Raw genomic sequence first — 12900 nt, 5'->3', positions numbered from 1 at the left:
ACAGGAAAAAGGCAGGGAAGTTTTTTTTTAAGATTTAGCTCAAGGAGAAAAAAAAAACCTTTCAATTGGCTTAACCATGCTTTTTTCTTTAAGAACCTACTAAGCTTTGGGACTCATTATCTACCACCTCTTACCCAGCAAAAACAAATGAACAAGCAAACAAGTAAACAAACAAAAACTCACCCTCTCTCTAAACATATCTCTTTCTACTGAAGAAATTTTCTTGCAAATTTGGAGTCATCCATGATTCCTCTCTTTCTCACCCTCCATATCCATCCACTATCAAGTCTTGCTGATTCTATCTTCCCAACATATGCTTATGTTCATTATTTTCCACTCAGAGGGTCATCACTTTCATCTGAGCCCTCATTACCTCTCAGTAGAGTATCATTATAATCTCCCCATGAGTTTCCCTGCTTCCAGTTTCTCATTTTGACTATCTCTCCTCTATGGAACTATCAAAATAATCTTCCAACACTACTTTTCCCTTTGTCACTGCTCAGCAATTTGTGATGGTTTCCTATTGTCTCTACTATTTAAATCCCATTAACAGTCTAAATGACATTTCATATGCCTTCCCTTCATATACTCTACTCTAGTCAATAATGTTCCCTCCCTTCTCAGATTACTTCATATTTGCCTAGCAGTATACATGTTCATTGGATCATCCACATAGAACTGGATAGAACCTTAAAGCCCTCTCAATTTACAGATAAAGAAACTGACTCACAGAGAAGCCAAATACCTTGCCCAAGGTCTCACAGGTGGTAAATGGCAATGCCTTGGCTTGAACCCTAGCATTCTGCCCCCAAATATAGCGCTCTCTCCACTGTACCATATTGCTCCTAGAGGAAAGGACTATTTCTTTTTTGTCATTTTATCCTGAGCACTTCCCATGGTTTCTAGAACATAACAGGGGCTTAACAGATAGATGTTTGTTAAGTTGAATTGAATATGGTTTACCTAATAAACTGATGAAATATGTGAAAACAAAATATTCATATGACTAGCATGCTTATGCTGAAGAAGCAAATTCCATTTATTTAGGGATGACATGAACTGAAAATCTTGAGACTAAAAGAAACATTTTCTTTCGTTGGTTAACAGGTTAAAGAATTATAATATATTGCATTTTTGTTAACTACTTAGACTTGTGAGTTTATAGTGGAAGTCTGTAAGGAAATTTCATTTGTAACTAGAATCTTTTTAGGGATAGTATCATTATACTTAGAAATCGCTTTTTTAGCCATTTTAGTCATGTCCAACTCCTCATGATCCCATCTGAGATTTTCTTGGCAAAGATACTGGTTTGGTTTGTCATCTTCTTCTCTAGCTCACTTTTATAGATGAAGAAACTGAGGCAAACAGGGTTAAGTGATTTGCTGAGGGTCACACAGCTAGTAAGTGTCTGAGGTTGAATTTGAACTCAGGTCTTTCTGACTCCCAAGCCCGGCATGGCACTTTATCCATTGTGCCTCCTTGCTGACAGAAATTGCTTAACAGGCTTATTGAATGGGGGAAAATGTATTGAAGACTATGTAGCAAGTACACATAACAAGGAATAGTTGAATTGCACTGAACTGCACTCTGGTTGATTGTGGCAGGACTATATAGAAAACATTTTGTAAATCACTAACCTTAAGATCACTAAACTCAAGTCATAGGTCTGATCATTTCATTCTGCTGCTCAAAAATCACCACTGGCTCCCTATTGCCTCTAGGATAGATACAAACACCTTAGTTTGACATCTAAGACCCTCCAAAACCCACCTTCCCAGCTGTTCTTTACAAATTTTACTGACTAGCCAAACTAGATACTATTTGTTCTCTGAATTTGACTATTTCCTATTCTGAGCATTTGTACAAGAAAGTAAGAGGCATATATTAATTGTCTGCCATAAGCCAGACACTACACTAAAATAATATAATCTCATTTTATCCTCACAACAACCCTGGCAGGTAGGAGCTGTTATCACTCTCATTTTACGTGTAAGTAAACTGAGGCAAACAGAGGTTAAATAACTTGCCAAGGGTTATACAGCTAGGAGGCATCTGAGGCTGGTTTTAAACTCAAGTTTTCCTGGACAGGAGCATTTCCAAATGCTCAGGTCTTAATCAACATTTGTTGAATAAGGTTTTATAAGGATTTGTCCTTAGCCATGTTTTATATGTTATATTGAGAAGCAGTAATGTTTTTAAAAAGCATTTTAAGTTGCATCCAGAATGAAAAGTCTTTCATTGTTAATAAAGAAATTTATTAACCCTGAAATTAGCCCTGAAATTCTCCTGTAAATTGACTCTGTCTGTATTTTGGAGAGGCTGCTGAGATTTCCTTTTATGTCACCTGGGCATGGTAGGTGGCAAATTAGTTGCATTTGAGCATAAGTGCAGCTATTTGGTAAACAGGATTTGAATTTCTTTTATTTCCACACCGCCTGGAGAGTTTATAGGGAACAAACAGATAAACATTTTTTTTCGCTTCAGGGACAAATCTTTTCCCACTGAATGGCACAGTACTTTAAAAAGTATCTTCCCTGCCCCAATCTGCACTTATGGTAAATGCTACTCGTTGTTGTTCAGTTGTTTTACAGCCACGTCTGACTCTTTGTAACCCCATTTGAGGTTTTCTTGGCAAAGATACCGGAGTGATTTGTCATTTCTTTCTCCAGCTCATTTTATATGAGGAAACTGAGGCAAATAGGGTTTAGTGATCACACAACTAGTAGTGTCTGAGGTCACATTTGAACTCAGGGAGAAGAGTCTTCCTGACCATAGTCCTGGCACTCTATCTACATACCACAATAGTGTGGAGCAATGCTTTCTAGGTATTAATATTGCCAGGCACCAGGAGCAGAGTTCCATAGGCAACCTGGTTTCTGGTCTGGTAAATGAGTGACTCTGCTTCTCTTCTGGATTGTGTGAGCCATTGTACAAAAGACACATGACTATCCATTCATAGCCTGCCAGGAATAAAGTTAGCAGGTAGGAATTACTAAGGAGAGCTGCTGTGCAGTAAATCTCAGGAGAAAGGGGCTATTTTTTCCTGCTTTTTTTCTCTCACTTTTAATACCTAGAAAAATGCCCTATCCATAAACTGCTTCCCAGACATGGTTTTGTAGCCTTAATACAGTGAAAAGCATCCCTATGACAAACTCTCTTTGGTCTTCAGGCTTAGGAAAAGTATTACCTACGTTCTCCATATTTTATGGCCATAGGTACAATCAGCTTGGCATTTCGTTGCTATCTACCAGGGTGTTGCTGGGCCACAGAGAATCCCTTTTATCAGGGGACAGCCATGGGGAAACACATGGCCACGTAGGTGGACTCTGGTGAGAATTCTACACACCCTATTACTGAGGGGCTGCCCAAGGGATTTCCAGGGAGTAAGACTTAGACATCCCTCTTGAGAGGAGAATGTAGCACATAAGATAGCCTGGCAGACTATATAGTGTCAGAGGCTATAAAGATGAGATAGGGCTACTTGGATTAATAATATTTTCCTCCCTTAAAATGAGACAGAACTAGTAAGGTTAAGGATGCTGAAGCAGCCCTTTCTTCATTGCTATAAAAGACAAAAGGTTCTAAGTCCTCTACTGTGCTTTGGTTAACAGAGAAACTGTCTTTGCTTCTGCAACAAGAGACTGGCACAAGGTGTGGAGGCTACCTGGAGCACAGCCTAGTGGGGGGTTCTCACCTACACAGTGGCTGCATGGTTCATGAGGTTGGCTCAGCAATTCTGGGTGGGGTTTGGGATAAGGGCAGACTCCCACATAGTGGCTGCTACACCAACAGCTGGGCTGGATGACATTTATATAATGACTTGGCTACATTAAGAGATGAATCACAGAAAATTAGTGATGGGAGTTACCTATTAGGTCATCTAATCCATACCCCTGCCACTTCAAAGTTCTTTCCCCCAATCTATATTTTTCATCTTCTCACTCAGTCTGGTTTTAAACAGTGTGAGACAGAGTTTTCACCATCCTTTCCTTATAGAGAATCCTTTTACATCTAAACCCTATCTTTTTATTTTTATTTGCAGCATACAGTTAACTCTGCTATAACATGCCATATGTTTTCCTCCAAAGTACCACATTATGAAAAAAAATCATGCAATAAAAACAATAAGGTTTATGGGAATAATGGGGTTAGGGATAAAACACCCCCACAAATACATAAAACACATAAAAAGACATAGGAACCTAATGAAAATAGTAGCCCTGTTTTATACACGATAACATATGACAAGTGGTTAACAAATATATTAGTCCCACGAATTGCAGCACTACAACAAGGCTGTCAAAGTCTCTGGATGGTTGGGCATGCCACAATGCCAGACCTTGGTAGTGGTGGTGTTTCAGAGACTATGGTGGAACAGATCAGTTCTCTCCTACAGGATTTTACCATAACAAAAACCTTGGTTTACTTAGGAAAGAGCAATGAAAGGGCTATGGTTTGTGGGTTATTGTGAAGTGGCACAGTTTTCTTCATTCTCAATGTTTCTCATGGAAGAAATTGAGTCGTGAAGCAAACTGAAATTCTCCTTATGCTCAAACTGTTCCCTAATATCTCAGTCAAACTGGAACAAATTTGCATTATCTTTCTTTTTTTTTTTAACCAGTTCACTAATTTACTGAATGATGGAAAAGAAGAGATCTTTGATGGGAGGAAGAGAAAAAGGAATAACCATTTATATAATGCCTATCACCTGTGCTAACTGCTTTAAAGATATTATCTCATTTGATTCTCACAATAAACCTGTAAAGTAAGTGCTATTATGATTCCCATTGTGCAGTTGAGAAACTGAGGCAGACAGAGATCAATTGACTTGCACATCTAGTTAGTGTCTGAGCTCCAATTCCGTTGTTCCTGACTGCAAGCCCAGTGCTATATTCCTCGTATCACCTAGCTGGCACAAAATTTTCGTTTTCAAAACAAATGTCACAGCAGAAATAACTGTGTACTCAAAGACAGAATGCTTACGAGCAAGGATATGGTGGAGCCAAATGAAATGGCTTTCTTGAGAGTGTGAGTATTTATACTCAGAAACCAGCAAATACAACAAATGAAGGTATGATTTATTGTTTTATTGATTGTCTAGTCTTAAGAAAAATGATGGGAAAATGTTAATAATGCAAATTAAACATAAGAGACTATGCATTCATTGTTTTTTCTGGAGAGTTGATTGTTAACTATTTATCAGTTGTCTCTGTTATGAGACACTGAGGGCATACCATAAACTCTTGGAAGCTACTAAGCCACCTTTTAGGAAGGTAGGAAGATGAAATGGAAAGTCAGTTAACAAAGACCTCTGGACTGGGATTTATGGAACCTTGATCTAAGTTCCCAAGTGGGCAGGTTAGCCTGTTGTGCATTATCAGGAAGTCCAGCATGCATCTACAGGAATATGTGTGTGTAATGACTTGTTTACAATATGATACTACATGGCTACATGATGCAATATTGCACCATCAAAATTTCAATGCAGGAAAGAATTTATAATAAATTGGATTTAGGGTTAGGGTAATTTCTAATTTAGACCCTTGGTGCTGACACAGACTAGCCATGTGGGCAAGTGACCTTTCTCCTCTGACCTTTAATTTCTTTAGCTTTAAAATCAGAGTGATAATGGGATTCTCTATTACCAGAGAGCCTCATTGGCATAGTGGATAGAGAGCCAGAAAGACATTGGTTCAAGTCTTTCTGCTCACACAGACTGGTTGTGTGGCTTAAGGAATTAATATCCTCCCAAATAAAGTGTTTAAGCCTAGAAGTTGCCAAATAGGTCCTGATTTGCACAGAGAGAGTTTCTTTATAAGAAGGTCCTTTTACCAATGACATCAAGGGGTTTGGAGAAAACAACAACAAAAAAATAACACTTCCCTCACAATTAATGTGAAAAACAATTTGTAATATTCATCTTTTAATATCCTCAGTTCCAAATTCTCTCCTTTCCCTCCCTGTCTCATTGAGAAAGGATAATATAGGTCTCATTCTCAATTTTTTCTAAATGGCTAAGACTTGAAATACCTTCTTCACAAGCTTATCTATACATAATATCTCATCTCCTGCTTCTGGGCTGTCCTGTGCCTTGAATGTGCTTCTTCATGTCTCTTAAAATCCCTAGCTTCCTTCATCACTCAGCTCAAGTGACCCATCCAACATGAACCTTTTCCTCATCCCTTCAACTGCTGATGCCACCTGAAAGTTACCTTGTAATTATCATATATGTTCATATGATATTTCCTGAAAGAAAAGATAAATTTATCAATGAGGAAATGTTTGATTTTTGTCTTTGTATACCTAATAAGGTCAATAGGTGGAACAATGGATAGAGTTCTGGACCTATGGCCAAGAAGATCTGAGTTCATATCCATCCTCAGATACTTTGTAGTTGTGTGACTTGGACAAGTCCCCTTCTCTCTGCCTCAACTTCCTGAACTGTAAAATGGGGATAATAATAGTATTTACTTCCCACAGTTGTTGTAAGGAAAAAATTTGATAATATTTGTAATGTACAGTACCTGACACATAATAGATATGATTCCACGTGGTTGTTAGTACAGTTCTTTGTAAAAAGTACATGCTTGATGAATGTAGATTGTTGTGAAACTCAGTTTACTTCATATATGGAGAGCAGTTTTTATTCAATTCAACAAGAATTTTTAAAGTATCTATGGTGATAGGTAAATTAACTGCGACAGGGTAAAATCAAATTTATTGGCAGGCAATATACCTTACCACTTTTTATATCTTTAGGGAAGAAAAAGCAGTGGATGATATGTACTTCTTTTTCTGCAATCGTTTCTTTTTCATTATTTGGCATTAATTCACAGAATTTCAGCACATTTTTAAATACTTCATCATGAACCCACACTTTTTTGGATATAAAGTGCACTTTTGTTGAATATTGCATTTTTCCAAGTCTAATCTTGATTATAGCCCATGGGTTTCAATGGATTTTAAGTGAGGCAGACTCCTACATCACTGAAGCATGATTTATCTCCTTCTCTTAGATAAATTTGGTAACCTTTTGTGATGTGTGGAATGAGGCAAAATCATGGTTGAGTGTTCTAATATATACTTGGGGAGTTCTGTCATTTTGGAACTTTGCTTGTTATGATTATTTACAGCAATCATTTCTACGTTTTTGACAATTTTCATTTTGATTGCATTTTCCTTTGCACTTTAGTGCTTACTGGTCCTGTTTAATTGTGAGTTTAAATGATCCTTAAAATGCTATGATCTTTGAAATGCTTGATTTCCTCAAATCTATTACAATTATCTCTGACAGTCATTGAACTATGTTTAAAGGTATAACTTTGGCATGTATATTTGGAATAACATCTCTTCTCTGAAAACCACAGAATTAAAAACACAACAGAAGAGCAACAAAATGTCTATCTATCGCATAAGGTCCAGCAATCAACAAACTGAGAACTAACTAAAAATGAGGAGACTATCTCAATGTGCTTTCAAATGTCTACATTGAGAAGCCCAGTGTTGGTACAAGCACACATGACATTTCTGTCACCAAATAAAACCATATCAAAGTCATTGCTTTTCCCAAGTAATTCACACGTAATTGTTTTATGTGCCAGGCACAAAAGAAAAAATAAAAATTGACTTTGGACATCATAAAACACCTCACAAATATGAGCTGTTGGTATTAGGGGACCTAAAAATGTTCAGCCTACAGTCAATCAGTATTTTCTGAGGAATCAGCAAGCTTGTGGGTGTTAAGGGGAGGGGATGAGGGATGCCAGTGCTGTCTCATTTCAACTGCTGCTATTTTGGTTGTATGCTTTTTCAGTGTTCTCCAGTTTTTATTTCAATAAACCACAGGAAGATCAACAATGATCCTTGAGATTTTTGTTTTCCTGTTTATTTCCCTCTGACCTATTAGAGATCTGTCTTCATTGTATTCATGTACGTACTTTGACCTGTTTTCCACCCCAAATAAAATATTAAAGAAAATTTAAGTCAAGTCAAACCAAAAAGAATATAGTAAGTACCTACTATGTGCCAGAACCTGTGCTAAACTCTGGGTATACAAAGAAAGGGGGGGAGGGAACAGTCTCTTCCCTGAAAGAATTCACATTCTAATGACAAAGACAGCATGCAAATAAATTGGATTGTACAAGATGTATAAAGAGTAGATGGAAAATAATTTGAGAGAGGAAGACACTAACAGCTGGGGAAAGTAGGAAAGGCCTCCAGTAGAAGTGTGGGATTAAAGCAGATGGTCTCCCTTTCCTGGAACAGTATCCAAACTTATTATGATAAATGCATTATATTCCCTTTTCTTTCTTCTGATGTGCACAAAAATTCAGTTAAACTAAAACTGGGTGGAAGGGTGAAGTGTTGAGTGCTGGGTGGAGTGAAGGAAATAGCCAGCCTGGCACTCTGTTTCTGGTCATACTTTGGTTTAAGCAAAAAAAAGTTTTTCTTGAGTGCCATATGCATCATCATAACCATTAACAATTACAGTTTGGGGGGCTTACCTTAATCTGACCCTTTAAACATGGTTCACTGCACACAGACCGTACCATGCCACTTTTGTTCATTTGAATCTTATAGTCATCAATATTCAACACCCCTTCATGCCAGGTCCCGATGTGGACATAATCGTATCGGTTAGCATTAGTATACTGAAGATTCATGATATCATACCTAGGAAGGAGAAGCAGAACATCATGGTAACAGATCCCCTAAACAGGCAATTCATTCTGCAGGTACTAACACAGACTTCCTGGTTCTATCCTTTAGTGTGCATCTGTCCATCATCTATCCACATCCTTCAACACTTCAAAAGATCTGTGATTTATCAGGTGGGTATTCTCTCCAGGTGTGAGGTTCACAACATGTCTATAATGTCATGAGATGCTTTGGCCAAAAGGAAAACAACAGAAAAAGTCCAAACCATCACATATTGGCCAACATTTTGGTAATAAACTTCTTCAAACTTAGTAAGTGTAGTACTTGGATGGTAGAGTGGATATGGATCTGGAATCAGGAAGATCTGAGTTTAAATCTAGTCTCAGGCACTTAATAGTTGTGTGGCTCTGGGCAAATCACTTTACCCCTCTTTGTTTCAGTTCCTCCTCTGGAAAAAGGGGGCACACTGGAGAAGGAAATGGCAAACTACTCCAGTATTGTTACTAAAAAAAAAAAGCCCATGGACAAGTTTAAGGGTCATGAAGAGATGAACACAACTGAACAACAAACTCCAGGTCTATTAGATTTCTGAAAGCTATTTTTAGTATTTTAGGCCCTATTGGAGTTTGTGTTCCACTGTCATTATCTTGAGTCTGAGTTTTCTGAAAATATTTTTCTGAAAAATAAAACTTCAATTCTATGTCAGAACAAAATATCAGAGTAGGACTTTCATGGATTGCATGCAAAAATATAACGTTATTTGAGTTGTAAATGTATAGTTCAACCTTGGATAGTTTCTTCTAAGCACTATTCTCTCCCTGTAATAAAAATGATAACTTTTAGGTTATTAGCATCAGTGATAATGATGTAATTATTATTTTTGTAGAGATCCTTCAGAAAATCTTTCAGAGGAGAGTGAAAGGGGCAGTATAGTGTAATAGAATGAAAACTGGATGTGGAGTCACAAGCCCTGGGTTCAAATTCCATTTCAGATCCTTAATAACTGTGTGACCCTGGACAACTCATTTAACCCCATTGGGCCTTGATTTCCTCATCTGTAAAATGAGGGGTTTGGGCTTCATTATGTATTTAATTGGGCTTAACAGTCCCTTCCAGTACTAACACTAACATCTTAAGTCTCATACCTGAAAATTATTAACCGTGGGACTCAGGAAATTTACCTATCTCTCAGAGACCATTGTCCCATCACGAAAATGGGTGTAATAAAATTTGCACTATCTCCCTCATAAGGTTGTTACGAAAAAAATGCTTTTTAAACTTTCTTTTTTTCTTTTACTAAATTTTCTTTTTAATTTCTGGAATAAAACAAGCAATTTGATAATATAATACAATAAAAAGATGATTGTACATAAAACTACAAATTTAATATGCACAACTTGCTATTTGTTTCAAATACACAACAAAATTGTCATGTAATTTATTTTTTTCTCTACCCCAACCCCCACCCTAGAGATGACTATCATTAGACCCAAACAAGGTATACACACACACACACACACACACACACATACACACGTATATATATATATATATGTAAAATTATTCTATACATACTTCTATTTTTCACTTTTTTCTCTGCATACTTTCTTCATCTGTCCTTTAGAATTAACTTGGGTATTTATAATAAACAAAATAACTTATTCACTTAAAGTTGTTCTTAAAACAATATTGCTGTTATTATATACCATAATCTCTTGATTCTGCTCATTTTGCTGTCAATTATTTCATATAATTCTTTCCATGTTTTTCTAAGAATATTGAGCTCATAATTTCTTACAGCACAGTAGTATTCCCTCATAATCAAATACCTCAGCTTGTCTGGCCATTCCCCAATTGGTGGGCATCCCTGTAGTAATTTTTCACTGCAGTTTCTAGTTCTTTGCCACCACAAAGAGACTGCTATAAACATTGTAGAATATATAGGTTCTTTTCCTTTTTTCCTAATCATCTTGGGAAATAGACCAAATAGTGGTGGTACTGAGTCAAAGAGTATAGGCAGTTTAATCATTTGTTGGGCATAATTCTAGATTGCTCGTCAAAATGATAGGATTATTTTACAATTCCACCAATAATGAATTAATGCCTCAATTTTTCCATATCCTCTTCAACGTTTGTCACTTTCCCCCTTCTATTATTTTAACCAGTCTGGTAGGTATAAAATGACATCCCAAGGTTCTTTTAATTTGCATTTCTCTAGTCAATAATGATTTAAACATTTTAAATGACTATAAATTATTTTGATTTCTTCATTAGAAAAATGTCTGTTCATATCCTTTGATCATTCATCAATTGGGGAATGACTTGTATTCTTATAGATTTGACTAAATTCTTTCTATATTTTAGATGAGACTCTTATCTGATAAGTTATCTATAAAAAATTTTCCCCAGTTTTCTGCTTTCCTATAATCTTGGCTATATTTGTTTTATTTGTACAAAAACTTTTCAGTTTAATATAATAGAAATTATCCATTTTATTCCTAATTTTGCTCTCTATTGCTTGTTTATTCATAAATTGTTTACCTATCCCTAAATTGCTAAGTAATATGTTCCATGTTCTTCTCATTTTGTTGTAAAATGTCTCTTTATATCTAGGTCACGTATCCATTTTCACCTTTTCTTGGTAAAAGGTGTGACATGTTGTATGCCCAGTTTCTGCCATACTGCTTTCCAGTTTTCACAACAATTTTTACCAAATAATGAATTCTTATCCCTGAATCTTGTCTTTATTTGTCAAGTATAAAGTTATCATATTTATTTGATGCTATAAATTGCATGTCTACTCTATTCCATTGGTCTACCTTTCTATTTCTTAGCCAGTACCAGATAATTTTGATAATTACTACCTCATAGTATAGTTTAAGAACTGATACTGCTAAACCTCCTTCCTTTACATTTTTTTTTCATTATTTCCTTTGATATTCTTGACTTTTTGTTTTTCCAGATGAATTTTGTTATTATTTTTCCTAATTCAGTAAAATATTTTTTAGTCATTTAATTGGGATGATGTTGAATATAGAAATTAGTTTGGCCAAAATTGTCATTTTTATTTTATTGGCCCATGAACAATTAATATTTCTCCAATCATTTGAATCTGATTTTATTTGTATAAAAATTTTTTGAAAAATAATTTTGTTTATATAGTTCCTAGGTTTGTTTTGGCAGGTATACTCCCAGGTATTTTATATTATCTGGAATTATTTTAAATGGAGCATTTTTTAAAAACGATTTTTTCTTGAAGAGCTTTGTTTGTGATCTATAAGAATGCTCATGATTTATTTGGATTTATTTTAAGAGAACAGATATGGGAGGAAAAGCCAAAAATATTTCATTTGCTAAAATTATTAATTGTTTCAACTACCTTTTTGGTTGAGTCTTTGGGATTTTCCAAGAACATAAAGTCACCTGCAAAAAAAGATGGTTTTAATCACTTCATTCCCTATTGTGATTCTTTCAATTTCTTTTTCCTCAGGGACAGCTAGGTGGCTCAGTGTATAACAGTGCCAAGCCTGAAGTCAGGGAAGACTCATCTTCCTGAGTTCAAATCTAGCCAATACTTACTAGCTGTGTGAGCTTGGGCAAGTCATTTAATCCTGTCTGCCTCAATTTCCTCATCTGAAAAATGAGCTGGAGAAAGAAATGGCAAATCACTCCTTTGTCTAGAAAACCCCAGATGAGGTCATGAAGAGTGTGACCAGCAATCAAGCCTTTACTATTATTCATCCTTCTGTAGTGGTGCTCTACACATTGACAACAGATGTAGAGAGTGTTTACCATGTGATTCAAAAAGAAAGAGTAATAACCACTGGGGATCAGGCCAAGGTTCTCCAAGACATGTTCTCTAGCTCCTATCTCCAAACCTTGGGCTTTTACTATAGAAAGCTAATTGCTACGTCTTGGGTGCTCCATTCCCTGCTCTGCTCATACAGCTGCAATTTACTCTCTCTGGGGCAACAGGCTGATTTCCACTTCAAACTTATGCCAGATTCTTCAAACACAACTGCAAGGGGAAAGCCAAGATGATGGTGATGGACAAAGGAAATTTTTTTTTTTTATCTCTCATGGGTCAAATGAAAATGCATTAGCTAATGTGAAGGGAGAGAACTGAATTCTTTAAGCTCATGTCACAGGCCCTTCTCATGATCATTCATTTATTTAACAAGCATGTATTAATACTCATTGTATGCAAAGCAAGTTCTTGGTACTTAGGGAGAAGAAAATTTT

General features: G+C 36.2%; 1 protein-coding gene across 2 annotated transcripts in view; it reads right to left on the bottom strand.

Annotated features, from left to right (window-relative positions):
- The window catches only part of GRM1 (glutamate metabotropic receptor 1), a 442360-nt gene that overhangs the window by 43362 nt on the left and 386098 nt on the right, over window positions 1–12900 (bottom strand). For both annotated transcript variants that reach the window (XM_072643642.1, XM_072643643.1), the window contains exon 5: window positions 8505–8673. In XM_072643642.1, the coding sequence (XP_072499743.1) occupies window positions 8505–8673 (169 nt within the window). The remainder of the gene's footprint in view (window positions 1–8504; window positions 8674–12900) is intronic.

The sequence above is a fragment of the Notamacropus eugenii genome, chromosome 2 (genome assembly GCF_028372415.1).
Source record: "Notamacropus eugenii isolate mMacEug1 chromosome 2, mMacEug1.pri_v2, whole genome shotgun sequence".
NCBI classification, from domain to species: domain Eukaryota; kingdom Metazoa; phylum Chordata; class Mammalia; order Diprotodontia; family Macropodidae; genus Notamacropus; species Notamacropus eugenii.
Note: the sequence above shows the minus strand (reverse complement) of the source record. Positions and strands in the feature narration are given on the sequence as shown.